Source organism: Pseudophryne corroboree (genome assembly GCF_028390025.1).
Source record: "Pseudophryne corroboree isolate aPseCor3 chromosome 3 unlocalized genomic scaffold, aPseCor3.hap2 SUPER_3_unloc_36, whole genome shotgun sequence".
NCBI lineage: Eukaryota > Metazoa > Chordata > Amphibia > Anura > Myobatrachidae > Pseudophryne > Pseudophryne corroboree.
In genome coordinates this window covers 776,029-796,443 of record NW_026967526.1, presented here as the reverse complement: position 1 = coordinate 796,443, position 20,415 = coordinate 776,029, and the positions used below count along the sequence as shown (strand labels likewise).

The 20,415-nt window shown below is 49.0% G+C and overlaps 1 protein-coding gene across 1 annotated transcript in view; it reads left to right on the top strand.

Moving 5' to 3' along the window:
- LOC134984102 (zinc finger protein 568-like) overlaps window positions 1-20,415 on the top strand; it is a 41,662-nt gene that overhangs the window by 4,471 nt on the left and 16,776 nt on the right. Inside the window, exons 2-6 of the mRNA XM_063949734.1 lie at window positions 2,124-2,272; window positions 3,753-3,944; window positions 5,311-5,389; window positions 5,508-5,605; window positions 5,704-6,586. Of these exons, the coding sequence (XP_063805804.1) occupies window positions 2,124-2,272; window positions 3,753-3,944; window positions 5,311-5,389; window positions 5,508-5,605; window positions 5,704-6,586 (1,401 nt within the window). The remainder of the gene's footprint in view (window positions 1-2,123; window positions 2,273-3,752; window positions 3,945-5,310; window positions 5,390-5,507; window positions 5,606-5,703; window positions 6,587-20,415) is intronic.

Below are 20,415 nucleotides of genomic sequence, written 5' to 3'. Positions count from 1 at the left end.
GTCCTGTTGTTATTATTATACAGGAGGAGCAGCCTGTGGTGTCCTGTTGTTGTTGTTGTTGTTGTTGTTGTTGTTGTTGTTATTATTATTATACAGGAGGAGAAGCCTGTGGTGTCCTGTTATTATTATTATTATTATTATTATTATTATTATTTTTATTATTTTTATTATTATTATTATTATGTCAGCTGCAGAGCATTACTACACCACTGGCAGTGTGACAGCTGCAGAGCATTACTACACCACTGGCAGTGTGACAGCTGCAGAGCAGAACTACACCACTGGCAGTGTGACAGCTGCAGAGCATTACTACACCATTGGCAGTGTGACAGCTGCAGAGCATTACTACACCACTGGCAGTGTGACAGCTGCAGAGCATTACTACACCATTGGCAGTGTGACATTACTCAGTGTGTGACACGTCAGCTGCAGAGCATTACTACACCACTGGCAGTGTAACAGCTGCAGAGCATTACTACACCACTGGCAGTGTGACAGCTGCAGAGCATTACTACACCACTGGCAGTGTGACTGGTGCAGAGCATTACTACACCACTGGCAGTGTGACAGCTGCAGAGCATTACTACACCACTGGCAGTGTGACAGCTGCAGAGCATTACTACACCACTGGCAGTGTGACAGCTGCAGAGCATTACTACACCACTGGCAGTGTGACAGCTGCAGAGCATTACTACACCATTGGCAGTGTGACAGCTGCAGAGCATTACTACACCATTGGCAGTGTGACAGCTGCAGAGCATTACTACACCACTGGCAGTGTGACAGCTGCAGAGCATTACTACACCACTGGCAGTGTGACAGCTGCAGAGAATTACTACACCACTGGCAGTGTGACAGCTGCAGGATGAGCCCCCTCATTGCCGTCCCCCCCAGCAGTCACGTCACTATAATGGTGTAAAATGTGAAATGCCCGCTAGGAGGGCGCCACACCTATAACGACGGCCATCTGCTGTAGAGACACCGGGTTGTATTATATAATGCCAGTATCAGAAGAGACTGACGTCACGTATGTAACAAGAGTTTCTGCAGCAGCTGTGCCATGCGTTTACTATTCTATAGGCAATCTATTATTTTGTATGTGTGCCAGCAGCCGTGCTGTTACTGTGCCCCATGCTCTGTGCGATGCCAACATCTGCACCCATGCAGCAAGTAGGGGAGGGCAGCATCTAGAAGCAGGCACAGAGAGAGCGGCACTTACTCCTCCAGGGGCTTCCTCGCTCATCCACCTCAGGGGGCTCCCAGCAGCTCATCCTTCCTAGGCTGCAGAGGGTGTGGGTAGGGGGCAGGGGGCTACGGGTGTAGCATGGCAGGAGCCTCTGGTATGGGAGGGCCGGGTTATAGCCTGCAGGCAGCTGGCACTCTGCCCCGCTCGTGGCTGCTGCTGGTGACCCCGTCTGAGCACCATCTCATGTTACTCCATGCGGCTGCTCCCCTGCCTGTCTCCAGCCGCCTTTCCCCTGTCTGTCTCCGGCTGCCTTTCCACTGCCTGTCTCCGGCTGCCTTTCCCCTGCCTGTCTCCTGCCGCCTTTCCCCTGCCTGTCTCCTGCCGCCTTTCCCCTGCCTTTTTCTCCTGCCGCCTTTCCCCTGCCTGTCTCCTGCCGCCTTTCCCCTGTCAGTCTCCTGCCGCCTTTCCCCAGTCTGTCTCCTGCCGCCTTTCCCCTGCCTTTTTCTCCTGCCGCCTTTCCCCTGCCTGTCTCCTGCCGCCTTTCCCTTGCCTGTCTCCTGCCGCCTTTCCCTTGCCTGTCTCCTGCCGCCTTTCCCTTGCCTGTCTCCTGCCGCCTTTCCCTTGCCTGTCTCCTGCCGCCTTTCCCTTGCCTGGCTCCTGCCGCCTTTTCCCTGCCTGTCTCCTGCCGCCTTTCCAAGAGACCCTGTCCCTTCACAGTGTAGCGAACATCAGTTCATTGTGACTCCACCCACAATAGCGCTACAATCTAGATCAGGCCCACTATGCAGTGCAGCCTTATAGGGCTGGGTCACAGGAATCTCGGAGACACTGACCAGGACCCTATGACTGTGGGGAAATAGGAGACTTAATGGCCTCTCTGTTCCATATTTACTATGTTATATGTGCAATATGTTTTATGAATTATATTTATTCCAAGGAACTCCAGCTGTGAGGAACGGAGTCTTTATTACACATCACACGTTCTGTATACTCTCTGATTCACAGAGGATGGACAAGGACAGGAGTCACAGGACTGAGAGGATAATAAATATCACCCTGGAGATCATCTACCTGCTGACTGGGGAGGTGAGTGGATCTGGGAGCATCACAGTGACCTTATATCTATAGTAATAATACAGGGACATGACTGGGGAGGTGAGTGGATCTGGGAGTGTCACAGTGACCTCATATCTATAGTAATAATACAGAGACATGACTGGGGAGGTGAGGGGATCTGGGAGCATCACTGTGACATTATATCTATAGTAATAATACAGGGACATGACTGGGAAGGTGAGTGTATCTGGGAGCATCGCAGTTACATCACTTTTATCTATAGTAATAATACAGGGACATGACTGGGGAGGTGAGGGGATCTGGGAGCATCACTGTGACATTATATCTATAGTAATAATACAGGGACATGACTGGGGAGGTGAGTGTATCTGGGAGCGTTGCAGTTACATCACTTATATCTATAGTAATAATACAGGGACGTGACTGGGTTGGTGAGGGGATCTGGGAGCATCACTGTGACCTTATATCTATAGTAATAATACAGGGACATGACTGGGGAGGTGAGTGTATCTGGGAGCATCGCAGTTACATCACTTATATCTATAGTAATAATACAGGGACATGACTGAGGAGGTGAGAGGATCTGGGAGCATCACTGTGACCTTATATTTCTAGTAATAATACAGGGACATAACTGGGGAGGTGAGGGGATCTTTGAGCATTATTGTGACCTTATATCTGTAGTGATAATACAGGGACATGAATGGGGAGGTGAGGGGATCTGGGAGTGTCACAGTGACATCTCTTAATTCTATAGTAATAAAACAGAGACATGACTGGGGAGGTGAGGGGATCTGGGGGTGTCACAGTGACATCACTTATATCTATAGTAATAATACAGGGACATGACTGGGGAGTTGAGGAGATCTGGGAGTGTCACAGTGACATCACTTATATCTATAGTAATAATACAGGTATATGACTGGGGAGGTGAGGGGATCTGGGAGTGTCACAGTGACATCACTTATATCTATAGTAATAATAAAGGGACATGACTGGAGGTGAGTGAATCTAGGAGCGTCACTGTGACCTAATATCTATATTAATAATACGTATATGACTAGAGGTGAGGGGATCTGGGAGTGTCACAGTGACATCACTTATATCTATAGTAATAATACAGGGACATGACTGGGGAGGTGAGGGGATTTAGAAGCGTCACTGTGAAGTCACTTATATATATAGTAATAATACAGGGACATGACAGGGGAGGTAAGGGGATCTGGGAACATCACATTGACTTCACTTATATCTATAATAATAATAATACAGGTACATGACTGGGGAGGTGAGGGGGTCTGGGAGTGTCACAGTGACATCACTTATATCTATAGTAATAATACAGGGACATGACAGGGGAGGTATGGGGATCTGGGAGCATCACATTGACTTCACTTATATCTATAATAATAATACAGGGACATGACTGAGGAGGTGAGGGGGTCTGGGAGTGTATATATTTATATTTGATGTCTCCTCCATTACACAGGATTACACAGTAGTGAAGAAGACATCCAATGAGTGTGAGATACTCAACAGCCATCCCCGTGAGTCAGGAGGACTAAGTAGAACCCAGAGCCCCATCCCAGTGCCTCCACCTCACTCACTAATACATAAGAGACACAATGACCAGAAGATCCTGGAACTCACCAACAGGATCATTCAGCTGATGACAGGAGAGGTGACTGCTGGGAATGGGGCATTATACAGTAACACCAGGGGAAGTGTCCGGGTGATGACTGGAGAGGTGACTGCTGAGAATGGGGCATTATATAGTAATACCAGCTGACGTGTCTGGGTGAGGACTTGAGAGGTGACTTCTGGGAATAGGGTATTATACAGTAACACCAGGGGACGTGTCTAGGTGATGACTGGAGATGTGACTGCTGGGAATGGGGTATTATACAGTAACACCAGGGGATGTGTCTCGGTGATGACTGGAGAGGTGATTGCTGGGAATGGGGCATTATACAGTAACACCGGGGGACGTGTCTGGGTGATGACTGGAGAGGTGACTGCTGGGAATGGGGCATTATACAGTAACACCAGGGGATGTGTCTGGGTGATGTTTGGAGAGGTGACTGCTGGGAATGGGGCATTATACAGTAACACCAGGGGAAGTGTCTGGGTGATGACTCGAGAGATGACTGCTGGGAATGGGGCATTATACAGTAGCACCAGGGGAAGTGTCTGGGTGATGACTGGAGAGGTGACTGCTGGGAATGGGACATTATACAGTAACACCAGGGGATGTGTCTGGGTGATGACTGGAGAGGTGTCTGCTGGGAATGGGGCATTATACAGTATCATCAGGAAATGTGTCTGGGTGATGACTGGAGAGGTGTCTGCTGGGAATGGGACATTATACAGTAACACCAGGGGATGTGTCTGGGTGATGACTGGAGAGGTGTCTGCTGAGAATGGGGCATTATACAGTATCACCAGGAAATGTGTCTGGGTGATGACTGGAGAGGTGACTGCTGGGAATGGGGCATTATACAGTAACACCAGGGGAAGTGTCTGGGTGATGACTCGAGAGATGACTGCTGGGAATGGGGCATTATACAGTAGCACCAGGGGATGTGTCTGGGTGATGACTGGAGAGGTGACTGCTGGGAATGGGACATTATACAGTAACACCAGGGGATGTGTCTGGGTGATGACTGGAGAGGTGTCTGCTGGGAATGGGGCATTATACAGTATCACCAGGAAATGTGTCTGGGTGATGACTGGAGAGGTGTCTGCTGGGAATGGGACATTATACAGTAACACCAGGGGATGTGTCTGGGTGATGACTGGAGAGGTGACTGCTGGGAATGGGACATTATACAGTAACACCGGGGGACGTGTCTGGGTGGTGACTGCTGGGAATGGGGCATTATACAGTAACACCAGGGGATGTGTCTGGGTGATGACTGGAGAGGTGATTGCTGGGAATGGGGCATTATACAGTAACACCAGGGGATGTGTCTGGGTGATGAATGTATCACTGTGGGTGTCAGGTGTCTATAAGGTGTCAGGTTGTCACTGTCTATGTCTCCATGCAGGAGGGGGTGTATATAGAGGAACACAGGGGTCTGTACAAGGACGTGATGATGGAGAATCACCGGCCCCTCACATCACTGGGTAAGAGGAGACTGTCATGTATTGTACAGGGGAGAGCAGGTATGGGGGCCCCTATATACACACATCATCTGATAATCACATATATGCACTGTACTCTGTCACTGTGTGTCTGCTACAGATGGGCCCAGTAACAGAGATACCCCAGAGAGATGTCCCCGTCCTCTGTATTCCCAGGATTGTACAGAGGAGAATCACAGGATCCCACAGGAGGATCAGGTAGGTGGGATTTAGGGTCTCCCCCTTATACCAAAGTGACTGTCACTATATGTTGTGTAGAGGAGCTGTGTGTCATTATATTTGTCTTGTTTACATAGGGTGAAGCCCAATTAAATAATATTAAAATAAAAGATATAGAGGGAGAAGAAGAGACGTATGTGACTGATATAAAGGCAGAAGATATAGAAGGAGAAGAAGAGACGTATGTGACTGATATAAAGGCAGAAGATCTAGAGGGAGAAGATGAGACGTATGTGATTGATTTAAAGGCAGAAGATATAGAAGGAGAAGAAGAGACGTATTTGACTGATATAAAGGCAGAAGATCTAAAGGGAGAAGAAGAGACGTATGTGACTGATATAAAGGCAGAAGATCTAGAGGGAGAAGAAGAGACGTATGTGACTGATATAAAGGCAGAAGATATAGTAGGAGAAGAAGAGACGTATGTGACTGATATAAAGGCAGAAGACATAGATGGAGAAGAAGAGACGTATGTGACTGATATAAAGGCAGAAGATATAGAGGGAGAAGAAGAGACGTATGTGACTGATATAAAGGCAGAAGATACAGAGGGAGAAAAAGAGATGTATGCGACTGATTTAAAGGCAGAAGATATAGAAGGAGAAGAAGAGACGTATGTGACTGATATAAAGGCAGAAGACATAGATGGAGAAGAAGAGACGTATGTGACTGATATAAAGGCAGAAGATATAGAGGGAGAAGAAGAGACGTATGTGACTGATATAAAGACAGAAGATCTAGAGGGAGAAGAAGAGACGTATGTGACTGATATAAAGGCAGAAGATATAGAGGTAGAAGAAGAGACGTATGTGACTGATATAAAGGCAGAAGATACGGAGGGAGAAGAAGAGATGTATGTGACTGATATAAAGGCAGAAGATATAGAGGGAGAAGAAGAGACGTATGTGAGGGGTGATCAGCAGTGTAAGGAGTTGGAGATCCCTAAAGATATCAGCACAGGTGAGTAATAAACACTTTTCTCTATCGTCCTAAGTGGATGCTGGGGTTCCTGAAAGGACCATGGGGATAGCGGCTCCGCAGGAGACAGGGCACAAAAGTAAAGCTTTTACAGGTCAGGTGGTGTGTACTGGCTCCTCCCCCTATGACCCTCCTCCAGACTCCAGTTAGATTTTTGTGCCCGGCCGAGAAGGGTGCAATTCTAGGTGGCTCTCATAAAGAGCTGCTTAGAGAGTTTAGCTTAGGTTTTTTATTTTACAGTGATTCCTGCTGGCAACAGGATCACTGCAACGAGGGACAGAGGGGAGAAGAAGTGAACTCACCTGCGTGCAGGATGGATTGGCTTCTTGGCTACTGGACATGAAGCTCCAGAGGGACGATCACAGGTACAGCCTGGATGGTCACCGGAGCCACGCCGCCGGCCCCCTCACAGATGCTGAAGCAAGAAGAGGTCCAGAATCGGCGGCTGAAGACTCCTGCAGTCTTCTTAAGGTAGCGCACAGCACTGCAGCTGTGCGCCATTTTCCTCTCCGCACACTTCACACGGCAGTCACTGAGGGTGCAGGGCGCTGGGGGGGGGCGCCCTGGGAGGCAAATGAAAACCTTTAAAAAGGCTAAAAATACCTCACATATAGCCCCAGAGGCTATATGGAGATATTTACCCCTGCCTAAATGTACTAAATAGCGGGAGACGAGCCCGCCGAAAAAGGGGCGGGGCCTATCTCCTCAGCACACGGCGCCATTTTCTGTCACAGCTCCGCTGGTCAGGAAGGCTCCCAGGTCTCTCCCCTGCACTGCACTACAGAAACAGGGTATAACAGAGAGGGGGGGCAGAATAAATGGCAATATATTAATATAAAAGCAGCTATAAGGGAGCACTTAATCATAAGGCTATCCCTGTCATATATAGCGCTTTTTGGTGTGTGCTGGCAGACTCTCCCTCTGTCTCCCCAAAGGGCTAGTGGGTCCTGTCTTCGTATAGAGCATTCCCTGTGTGTCTGCTGTGTGTCGGTACGTGTGTGTCGACATGTATGAGGACGTTATTGGTGTGGAGGCGGAGCAATTGCCAAATATGAGGATGTCACCTCCTAGGGGGTCGACACCAGAATGGATGCCTTTATTTGTGGAATTACGGGATAGCGTCAACTCGCTTAAGCAGTCGTTTGCCGACATGAGGCGGCCGGACACTCAATTAGTGTCTGTCCAGGCGCCTCAAACACCGTCAGGGGCTGTAAAACGTCCCTTGCCTCAGTCGGTCGACACAGACCCAGACACAGGCACTGATTCCGGTGGTGAAGGTGACGAATCAACCGTATTTTCCAGTAGGGCCACACGTTATATGATTTTGGCAATAAAGGAGATGTTACATTTAGCTGATACTACAGGTACCACAAAACAGGGTATTATGTGGGGTGTGAAAAAACTACCAGTAGTTTTTACCGAATCAGAAGAATTAAATGACGTGTGTGATGAAGCGTGGGGTGCCCCGATAAAAAACTGCTAATTTCAAAGAAGTTATTGGCTTTATACCCTTTCCCGCCAGAGGTTAGGGAGCGCTGGGAAACACCTCCTAGGGTGGACAAAGCGCTAACACGCTTATCAAAACAAGTGGCGTTACCCTCTCCTGAGACGGACGCACTTAAAGATCCATCAGATAGGAGGATGGAAAATATCCAAAAAGGTATATACACACATGCAGGTGTTATACTACGACCAGCTATTGCGACTGCCTGGATGTGCAGTGCTGGGGTAGTTTGGTCAGAGTCCCTGATCGAAAATATTGATACCCTGGACAGGGACAATATTTTACTGTCGTTAGAACAAATAAAGGATGCATTTCTTTATATGCGTGATGCACAGAGAGATATCTGCACACTGGCATCACGGGTAAGTGCTATGTCCATTTCGGCCAGAAGAGCTTTATGGACACGACAGTGGACAGGCGATGCGTAGAGGAGTTATTTGAGGTCGGTCTATCGGATTTGGTGGCCACGGCTACGGCCGGGAAATCCACCTTTCTACCTCAAGTCACTCCCCAACAGAAAAAGGCACCGACCTTTCAACCGCAGCCCTTTCGTTCCTTTAAAAATAAGAGAGCAAAGGGCTATTCATATCTGCCACGAGGCAGAGGACGAGGGAAGAGACAGCAACAGGCAGCTCCTTCCCAGGAACAGAAGCCCTCCCCGGCTTCTACAAAAGCCTCAGCATGACGCTGGGGCTTCGCAAGCGGACTCGGGGGCGGTAGGCGGTCGTCTCAAAAATTACAGCGCGCAGTGGGCTCACTCGCAGGTAAATCCCTGGATCCTGCAGATAATATCTCAGGGGTACAGGTTGAAATTAGAGACAGAGCCACCTCGCCGTTTCCTGAAGTCTGCTTTACCAACGTCCCCCTCAGAAAGGGAGACGGTTTTGGAAGCCATTCACAAGCTGTATTCTCAGCAGGTGATAGTCAAGGTACCTCTTCTACAACAAGGGAAGGGGTATTATTCCACTCTATTTGTGGTACCGAAGCCGGATGGCTCGGTAAGGCCTATTCTAAATCTGAAGTCCTTGAACCTATACATAAAGAAGTTCAAGTTCAAGATGGAGTCACTCAGAGCAGTGATAGCGAACCTGGAAGAAGGGGACTTTATGGTATCCTTGGACATCAAGGATGCGTATCTCCACGTTCCAATTACCCCTCACACCAGGGGTACCTCAGGTTCGTTGTACAAAACTGTCACTATCAGTTTCAGACGCTGCCGTTTGGTTTGTCCACGGCACCTCGGGTCTTTACAAAGGTAATGGCCGAGATAATATTTCTTCTTCGAAGAAAAGGCGTATTAATTATCCCATACTTGGACGATCTCCTAATAAGGGCAAGGTCCAGAGAACAGCTAGAGATGGGTTTAGCACTATCTCAAGAGGTGCTAAAGCAGCACGGATGGATTCTGAATATTCCAAAATCCCAATTAATGCCGACAACTCGTCTGCTGTTCCTGGGGATGATTCTGGACACAGTTCAGAAAAAGGTTTTTCTTCCCGAAGAAAAAGCCAAGGAGTTATCTGACCTGGTCAGGAACCTCCTAAAACCAGGAAAGGTGTCTGTACATCAATGCACAAGAGTCCTGGGAAAAAATGGTAGCTTCTTACGAAGCAATCCCTTTCGGCAGATTCCATGCAAAGGGATCTGTTGGACAAATGGTCAGGGTCGCATCTTCAGATGCACCTGCGGATAACCCTGTCGCCGAGGACAAGGGTATCCCTTCTGTGGTGGTTGCAGGAGGCTCATCTATTGGAGGGCCGCAGATTCGGCATGCAGGATTGGATCCTGGTGACCACGGATGCCAGCCTGAGAGGCTGGGGAGCAGTCACACAGGGAAGAAATTTCCAGGGAGTGTGGTCGAGCCTGAAAAAGTCTCTTCACATAAGCATTCTGGAACTAAGAGCAATCTACAATGCTCTAAGCCAGGCGGAACCTCTGCTTCAAGGAAGACCGGTGTTGATCCAGTCGGACAACATCACGGCAGTCGCCCATGTAAACAGACAGGGCGGCACAAGAAGCAGGAGGGCAATGGCAGAAGCTGCCAGGATCCTTCGCTGGGCGGAGAATCACGTGATAGCACTGTCAGCAGTATTCATCCCGGGCGTGGACAACTGGGAAGCAGACTTCCTCAGCAGACACGACCTTCACCCGGGAGAGTGGGGACTTCATCCAGAAGTTTTCCACATGCTATTAAACCGTTGGGTAAAACCAATGGTGGACATGATGGCGTCTCGCCTCAACAAAACACTGGACAGGTATTGCGCCAGGTCAAGAGATCCGCAGGCAATAGCTGTGGACGCGCTGGTAACACCTTGGGTGTACCAGTCGGTATATGTGTTTCCTCCTCTGCCTCTCATACCAAAGGTATTGAGGATTATACGGCAAAGAGGAGTAAGACTAGTGGCTCCGGATTGGCCAAGAAGGACTTGGTACCCGGAACTTCAAGAGATGGTCACGGACGATCCGTGGCCTCTACTTCTGAGAAGGGACCTGCTTCAGCAGGGTCCTTGTCTTTTTCAAGACTTACCGCGGCTGCGTTTGACGGCATGGCGTTGAATGCCAGATCCTAAAAGGAAAAGGCATTCCAGAAGAAGTCATTCCTACCTTGATAAAGGCAAGGAAGGAAGTCACCGCGAAGCATTATCGCCGTATTTGGCGAAAATATGTTGCGTGGTGCGAGCAGCGGAGTGCTCCGATGGAGGAATTTCAACTGGGTCGTTTTCCTACATTTCCTGCAATCAGGATTGTCTATGGGTCTCAAATTGGGATCTATTAAGGTTCAAATTTCGGCCCTATCAATATTCTTCCACAAAGAATTGGCCTCAGTCCCTGAGGTCCAGATTTTTATCAAAGGAGTACTGCATATACAGCCTCCTGTGGTGCCTAAGGTGGCACCGTGGGATCTAAATGTAGTTTTAGATTTCCTCAAATCCAATTGGTTTGAACCACTAAAGAATGTGGATTTGAAATATCTCACATGGAAACTGACTATGTTACTGGCCCTGGCTTCGGCCGGGAGAGTATCTGAACTGGCGGCTTTGTCTTATAAAAGCCCTTATATAATTTTCCATTCGACATAGGGCAGAGCTGCGGACGCGTCCGCATTTTCTCCCTAAGGTGGTATCAGCGTTTCACCTGAACCAGCCTATTGTAGTGCCTGCGGCTACAGACGACTTGAAGGACTCCAAGTTGTTGGACGTTGTCAGAGCCTTAAAAATATACATTTAAAGGACGGCTGGAGTCAGAAAATCTGACTCGCTGTTTATACTGTATGCACCCAACAAGTTGGGTGCACCTGCTTCTAAGCAGTCGATTGCTCGTTGGTTTTGTAACAAAATTCAACTTGTACATTCTGTGGCAGGCCTGCCACAGCCTAAATCTGTTAAGGCCCATTCCGCAAGGAAGGTGGGCTCATCTTGGGCGGCTGCCCGAGGGGTCTCGGCATTACAACTCTGCCGAGCAGCTACGTGGTCAGGGGAGAACACGTTTGTAAATTTTTACAAATTTGATACCCTGGCAAAGGAGGACCTGGAGTTCTCTCATTCGGTGCTGCAGAGTCATCCGCACTCTCCCGCCCGTTTGGGAGCTTTGGTATAATCCCCATGGTCCTTTCAGGAACCCCAGCATCCACTTAGGACGATAGAGAAAATAAGAATTTACTTACCGATAATTCTATTTCTCGGAGTCCGTAGTGGATGCTGGGCGCCCATCCCAAGTGCGGATTATCTGCAATACTTGTACATAGTTATTGTTAACTAATTCGGGTTATTGTTTAGGAAGCCATTTTTCAGAGGCTCCTCTGTTATCATACTGTTAACTGGGTTTAGATCACAAGTTGTACGGTGTGATTGGTGTGGCTGGTATGAGTCTTACCCGGGATTCAAAATCCTCCATTATTGTGTACGCTCGTCCGGGCACAGTACCTAACTGGAGTCTGGAGGAGGGTCATAGGGGGAGGAGCCAGTACACACCACCTGACCTGTAAAAGCTTTACTTTTGTGCCCTGTCTCCTGCGGAGCCGCTATCCCCATGGTCCTTTCAGGAACCCCAGCATCCACTACGGACTCCGAGAAATAGAATTATCGGTAAGTAAATTCTTATTTTCTCTGACGTCCTAGTGGATGCTGGGGACTCCGTAAGGACCATGGGGAATAGCGGCTCCGCAGGAGACTGGGCACAAATAGAAAGCTTTAGGACTACCTGGTGTGCACTGGCTCCTCCCCCCATGACCCTCCTCCAAGCCTCAGTTAGATTTTTGTGCCCGGGCGAGCTGGGTGCAATTTAGGGGGCTCTCCTGAGCTTCTTAGAAGAAAGTTAGTTTTAGGTTTTTTATTTTCAGTGAGACCTGCTGGCAACAGGCTCACTGCATCGAGGGACTAAGGGGAGAAGAAGCGAACCTGCCTGCTTGCAGCCAGCTTGGACTTCTTAGGCTACTGGACACCATTAGCTCCAGAGGGATCGAACACAGGCCCAGCCTCGGAGTCCGGTCCCAGAGCCGCGCCGCCGGCCCCCTTACAGAGCCAGAAGCAAGAAGAGGTCCGGAAAATCGTCGGCAGAAGACATCAGTCTTCATCAAGGTAGTGCACAGCACTGCAGCTGTGCGTCATTGCTCCTCATGCACACCTCACACTGCGGTCACTGATGGGTGCAGGGCACTGGGGGGGGCGCCCTGAGCAGCAATATTAACACCTTGGCTGGCAAAAATACTTCACATATAACCCCCAGGGCTATATGGATGTACATTAACCCCTGCCAGATTTTCCAAAAAAGCGGGAGAAAGGTCAGCCAAAAAGGGGGCGGAGCTATCTCCCTCAGCACACTGGCGCCATTTTCCCTCACAGCTCCGCTGGAAGGACGTCTCCCTGACTCTCCCCTGCAGTCCTGCACTACAGAAAAGGGTAAAAAAGAGAGGGGGGGCACTATTTAGGCGCAGTATTACAGATAACAGCAGCTATAAGGGAAAACACTCTATATAGTGATATCCCTGTGTATATATAGCGCTCTGGTGTGTGCTGGCATACTCTCCCTCTGTCTCCCCAAAGGGCTAGGTGGGGTCCTGTCCTCTTTCAGAGCATTCCCGGTGTGTGTGCTGTGTGTCGGTACGGCTGTGTCGACATGTATGAAGAGGGAAATGATGTGGAGGCGGAGCAATTGCCTGTAGTGGAGATGTCACCCCCTAGGGGGTCGACACCTGAGTGGATGGGCTTATGGAAGGAATTACGTGAAAGTGTCAACTCTTTACATAAGAAGTTTGATGACATGGGACAGCCGGCTTCTCAGCTTGTGCCTGTCCAGGCGTCTCAAAGGCCATCAGGGGCTCTAAAACGCCCGCTACCTCAGATGGCAGATACAGACGTCGACATGGATACTGACTCCAGTGTCGACGACGAGGAGACAAATGTAACTTCCAGTAGGGCCACACGTTACATGATTGAGGCAATGAAAAATGTTTTACACATTTCTGATAATACCACAGGTACCACTAAAAAGGGTATTATGTTTGGTGAGAAAAAACTACCTGTAGTTTTTCCTGCATCTGAGGAATTAAATGAAGTGTGTGATGAAGCGTGGATTTCTCCCGATTAAAAAACTGATAATTCCTAAGAGGTTATTGGCAGTGTACCCTTTCCCGCCAGAGGATAGGGCACGTTGGGAAACACCTCCTAGGGTGGATAAAGCGCTCACACGCTTGTCCAAACAGGTGGCACTTCCGTCTCCGGATACGGCCGCCCTTAAGGAACCTGCTGACAGAAAGCAGGAGACTATACTAAAGTGTATATACACACACACTGGTGTTATACTGCGACCAGCGATCGCCTCAGCCTGGATGTGCAGTGCTGGGGTGGCTTGGTCAGACTCCCTGACAGAAAATATTGATACCCTGGATAGGGACAGTATATTACTGACTGTAGAGCATTTAAAAGATGCATTTTTATACATGCGTGATGCACAGAGGGATATTTGCCGACTGGCATCAAGAGTAAGTGCTATGTCCATTTCCGCCAGAAGAGGGTTATGGACTCGGCAGTGGTCAGGTGATGCCGATTCTAAAAGGTATATGGAAGTATTGCCTTATAAAGGGGAGGAGTTATTTGGGGTAGGTCTGTCGGACCTGGTTTCCACGTCAACTGATGGGAAATCCACGTTTTTACCCCAGGTTGCCTCTCAGCAAAAGAAGACATCGTATTATCATACACAGTCCTTTCGGCCCCATAAGGGCAAGCGGGCAAAAGGCTCCTCTTTTCTGCCCCGTGGCAAAGGGAGAGGAAAAAAGCTGCCGCAAACAGCCAGTTCCCAGGAACAGAAGTCCTCCCCCGCTTCCGCTAAGTCCTCAGCATGACGCTGGGGCTCTACAGGCGGACTCAGGTACGGTGGGGGCCCGTCTCAAGAATTTCAGCGCACAGTGGGCTCGCTCACAAGTAGATCCCTGGATCCTTCAGGTAGTATCTCAGGGGTACAAATTGGAATTCGAGACGTCTCCCCCTCGCCGTTTCCTAAAGTCTGCCTTACCGACGACTCCCTCCGACAGGGAGGCGGTATTAGAAGCTATTCACAAGCTGTATTCCCAGCAGGTGATAACCAAGGTACCCCTCCTGCAACATGGAAAGGGGTATTATTCCACAATGTTTGTGGTACCGAAGCCGGACGGTTCGGTGAGACCCATTTTAAATCTAAAGTCATTGAACACTTACATAAAGAAGTTCAAATTCAAGATGGAGTAACTGAGAGCGGTTATCTCGAGCCTGGAGGAAGGGGATTATATGGTGTCACTGGACTTCAAGGATGCTTACCTGCATGTCCCAATTTACCCTTCTCACCAAGGGTACCTCAGGTTTGTGGTACAGAACTGCCACTATCAGTTCCAAACACTGCCATTTGGATTGTCCACGGCAACGCGGGTCTTTACCAAGGTAATGGCCGAAATGATGATACTCCTTCGAAGGAAGGGAGTTTTAATTATCCCGTACTTGGACGATCTCCTGATAAGGGCGAGATCCAGGGAACAGTTGGTACTCGGGGTAGCACTATCTCAAGAAATGTTACGACAGCACGGTTGGATTCTCAATATTCCAAAATCACAGCTGATCCCGACGACACGTCTTCTGTTCCTAGGGATGATTCTGGACACAGTCCAGAAAAAGGTATTTCTCCCGGAGGAGAAAGCCAGGGAGTTATCCGATCTAGTCAGAAACCTCCTAAAACCAGGTCAAGTATCGGTGCTTCAGTGCACAAGGGTCCTGGAAAAATGGTGGCTTCTTACGAAGCAATTCCATTCGGCAGATTCCACGCAAGAACTTTCCAGTGGGACCTGCTGGACAAATGGTCCGGATCGCATCTTCAGATGCATCAGCGGATAACCCTGTCACCAAGGACAAGGGTGTCTCTCCTGTGGTGGTTGCAGAGTGCTCATCTTTTAGAGGGCCGCAGATTCGGCATTCAGGACTGGGTCCTGGTGACCACGGATGCCAGCCTTCGAGGCTGGGGAGCAGTCACACAGGGAAGAAATTTCCAGGGATTGTGGTCAAACCTGGAGACCTCACTTCACATAAATATCCTGGAGCTAAGGGCCATTTACAATGCCCTAAGCCAAGCGAGACCTCTGCTTCAGGACCAGCCGGTGTTGATCCAGTCGGACAACATCATGGCGGTCGCCCACGTAAACAAACAGGGCGGCACAAGAAGCAGGAGGGCGATGGCAGAAGCTGCAAGGATTCTCTGATGGGCGGAAAATCATGTGATAGCACTGTCAGCAGTGTTTATTCCGGGAGTGGACAACTGGGAAGCAGACTTCCTCAGCAGACACGACCTCCACCCGGGAGAGTGGGGACTTCACCCGGAAGTCTTTCACATGATTGTAAGCTGTTGGGAAAAACCAAAGGTGGACATGATGGCGTCCCGCCTCAACAAAAAACTAAAAAGTTATTGCGCCAGGTCAAGGGACCCTCAGGCGATAGCTGTGGACGCTCTGGTAACGCTGTGGGTGTACCAGTCGGTTTATGTGTTCCCTCCTCTGCCTCTCATACCCAAGGTACTGAGAATTATAAGACGGAGAGGAGTAAGAACTATACTCGTGGCTCCGGATTGGCCAAGAAGGACTTGGTACCCGGAACTTCAAGAGATGCTCACAGAGGACCCGTGGCATCTACCTCTGAAGGGACCTGCTCCAGCAGGGACCCTGTCTGTTCCAAGACTTACCGCTGCTGCGTTTGACGGCATGACGGTTGAACGCCGGATCCTGAAGGAAAAAGGCATTCCAGAGGAAGTCATCCCTACTTTGCGAAAAGCCAGAAAGGATGTAACCGCAAAGCATTATCACCGCATTTGGCGAAAATATGTTGCGTGGTGCGAGGCCAGGAAGGCCCCAACGGAGGAATTTCAACTGGGTCGATTCCTGCATTTCCTGCAAACAGGAGTGTCTATGGGCCTCAAATTGGGATCCATTAAGGTTTAGATTTCGGCCCTGTCGATTTTCTTCCAGAAAGAACTGGCTTCAGTTCCTGAAGTTCAGACGTTTGTCAAGGGAGTGCTGCATATACAGCCTCCTTTTGTGCCTCCAGTGGCACCTTGGGATCTCAATGTAGTTTTGGGGTTCCTAAAATCACATTGGTTTGAACAACTTAAATCTGTGGATTTAAAATATCTCACGTGGAAAGTGGTCATGCTGTTGGCCCTGGCTTCGGCCAGGCGCGTGTCGGAATTGGCGGCTTTATCGTGAAAAAGCCCTTATCTGATTTTCCATTCGGACAGGGCGGAATTGAGGACTCGTCCTCAGTTTCTCCCTAAGGTGGTTTCAGCGTTTCACCTGAACCAGCCTATTGTGGTGCCTGCGGCTACTAGGGACTTGGAGGACTCCAAGTTGCTGGACGTTGTCAGGGCCCTGAAAATATATGTTTCCAGGACGGCTGGAGTCAGAAAATCTGACTCGCTGTTTATCCTGTACGCACCCAACAAGCTGGGTGCTCCTGCTTCTAAGCAGACTATTGCTCGCTGGATTTGTAGTACTATTCAGCTTGCGCATTCTGTGGCAGGCCTGCCACAGCCAAAATCTGTAAAAGCCCACTCCACAAGGAAGGTGGGCTCATCTTGGGCGGCTGCCCGAGGGGTCTCGGCTTTACAACTTTGCCGAGCTGCTACTTGGTCAGGGTCAAATACCTTTGTAAAATTTTACAAATTTGACACTCTGGCTGAGGAGGACCTTGAGTTTTCTCATTCGGTGCTGCAGAGTCATCCGCACTCTCCCGCCCGTTTGGGAGCTTTGGTATAATCCCCATGGTCCTTACGGAGTCCCCAGCATCCACTAGGACGTCAGAGAAAATAAGAATTTACTCACCGATAATTTTATTTCTCGTAGTCCGTAGTGGATGCTGGGCGCCCATCCCAAGTGCGGATTATCTGCAATACTTGTATATAGTTATTGTTAACTAATCGGGTTCTTGTTGTGAGCCATCTAATCAGAGGCTCCTCTGTTATCATACTGTTAACTGGGTTTCATATCACAAGTTATACGGTGTGATTGGTGTGGCTGGTATGAGTCTTACCCGGGATTCAAAATCCTTCCTTATTGTGTCAGCTCTTCCGGGCACAGTATCCTAACTGAGGCTTGGAGGAGGGTCATGGGGGGAGGAGCCAGTGCACACCAGGTAGTCCTAAAGCTTTCTATTTGTGCCCAGTCTCCTGCGGAGCCGCTATTCCCCATGGTCCTTACGGAGTCCCCAGCATCCACTACGGACTACGAGAAATAGAATTATCAGTGAGTAAATTCTTATTATTACAGAAGTCACATATTCTCCTTGCTCAGTCACTACAGCAATCTCTTATCCTACACCCTCCTCTGCCATCAGCCCTGTTCTCAGTTGGGTGTTTATAACAGAAGGTTATCCATGACAAATATCACATGGAGAGTAATAAACAGTTTTCTGCAGCGGGGTACACTGTGATTCCACAGGGAATTACATTGGGGTGTAGAGTTGGAACTTGATCCGAGGCACCAACAGGCTAAAGCTTTGACTGTTCCCAGGATGCCTTGCACCGCCTCCTCTATATCCCCGCCTCCAGGCACTGGAGCTCAGTGTGTAAGTTGGTGCCTGCAGTGCAGGCAGGTAACAGGGGGGGCTGCGCTAGGCAGCCCTGAAAAGATCTTTCTAAGAAGAAAGAAGACTTCAAGGGCTGCTTCACAGACACTAGATACTGTGCATGTCATCCTGACATATCATCCTGCTGCTCCCTCACATCCCCCAGCGGCGCTGTATACTCCTGCGCCCTGGTTGCCGGGTAGTTACAGCGGAGGCGCTCCGGTCCCATCGCAATCAGGCGCGTTCTACAGAGACGGACCGCGCCGCTGGCGTGTACACTGTGGCCGTGCAGGGACCCCACTATATCCACCAGGGCAAGGGGCATGGGTCGGATTTCCTAAAATCCGTTTAGTACAGGCCCTGCAGTACCTGGTGGTGAAGTCCAGCAAGGGGATAAGGCTCTGACCTGTAGCCCCAGCCCCAGGGTGCCATTTAGAGTAACTGTTCCCGCCCTAGAGCTGCATCTCTCTCGCTCTCCCTCACTCCCTGTCAGAGTTTGGGCGCCATTACACACGGCTACGCTGATTCTGGGACTGCTGGGCGATGTCTCCTCTGTAAGCCGCCTGCATCATCATCGCTGTGCATTTACAGACACTTAAGTATTCTACATGTCTTCAGACAGTGTTAGTTAAGAACAAGTGCATACATTCAGGGATATTTAGTACAAGTATCCTGTGATATACATCCAGTGTTTACTGTGCATTGTTATATCTGTATACATACATAACTTTATGTAGTATTACTAGTCAAGTGCAGTTTTATTGTTTGTAATAATTTCTGCATTGTACATGTGACTGTGTGTGCTTATAGCTGCTGTGTGGTTTCCCTTCTGTGTATCTCACACATATTGCTACCCCTATATTCTGTACCCTGAGTGGGCTAAGTGTGTCAGATTCCTATATATATATATATATATATATATATATATGTGTGTGTTTCACAGGATATACTCTTTGGTATTTTTCTCTGTGTATTACAGTCACCATATACCTCTGAAATCCTCTGTGTGTGCTCTGCTTTGTCACACTGTACATGGTTTTTTTGTCAGGTACTTTGTCTGCTATATTGTACTATTACGCCCTAAGGCTATGCTTTCATATAATGTCGGCTAAACAGGGCGATCTTGCACCATGCAGTGCTGATGCCACGTATTGCTCTGAGGAAAACATAGCAGCTGAGGGTTCAGGTATTGGGGGTTCTATACCCCCCAGTCAGCCTGCAGCACCGGGGGCACATGAAGACCCACCTTGGGCTGCTTTTTCTAATTTACTGATTACGCTAGTAACGAGACTTAAGCCCCCTATGGGACCTCCTGTGCCATTGCAGCTACATATTGTCCCTGCAGTTATTCCGCCATGGGCAGATACTCTGTCAACTCAGTTACAGCAATTAAATCAGTCTTTGGTTAAAAAAACACCTAACCCTCGCTCTCCTAGGACCAAAGGGTCATCTAAGCGGGCCGTTACTTCCTCACAATCCACGCATGTTTCGGGTACTTCATCCGATGAAGATGGTGTATATACTGACCCATCAGCCACTGATGCAGATGCTTCTGATGGGGAATCTATTTCACAAGTGGATGTTCCTGACCTCTTGGAGGCTATCAGACTGATTCTTCAGATTGATGATGAATCTGAACCTCCTGATACGTCTAAGAAACGCGATAAATTCAAACGTCAGATGGTCGCTAAATTAATTTTGCCCCATTCCGACCATTTAGTTGACATACGTCAGGAATCCTGAGAGTCTCCACGGAAGAAATTCTCTCTATCTAAGAAGATGCTAGCTCGTTATCCCCTCGCTGGAGAGATAAGTAAAAATTGGGAGACACCGCCACCGGTGGACTCGCAGGTCGCGCGTCTGGTGGTGTCGTCTGCTCTGCCTGTCACCTCTCTGAAGGAACCGACGGACAAGCGTGTATAGGGTTCTCTGAAGTCTACACTCTCGCAGGTGCTGTACAGAGGCCCACTATAGCGGCTCCTTGGGCAGCAAAGGCTATTGAAACCTGGGTTCAAGAAGTCGAAGCGGAGCTACCTTCTAACTTTTTGGAAAATGACAGACAGTGTCTTTCCTATATTATCACAGCCTCACATGTCGGTGTCCTGGCAGCCAAAGCGTCTACTACGTCCATTCTGGCTCGCAGGATTCTGTGGTCGCGGTCCTGGTCTGTGGATCTGGACTCTAAAAGGACCTTGGAGGTCATCCCTTTTAAGGGAGACATCCTTTTTGGGTAA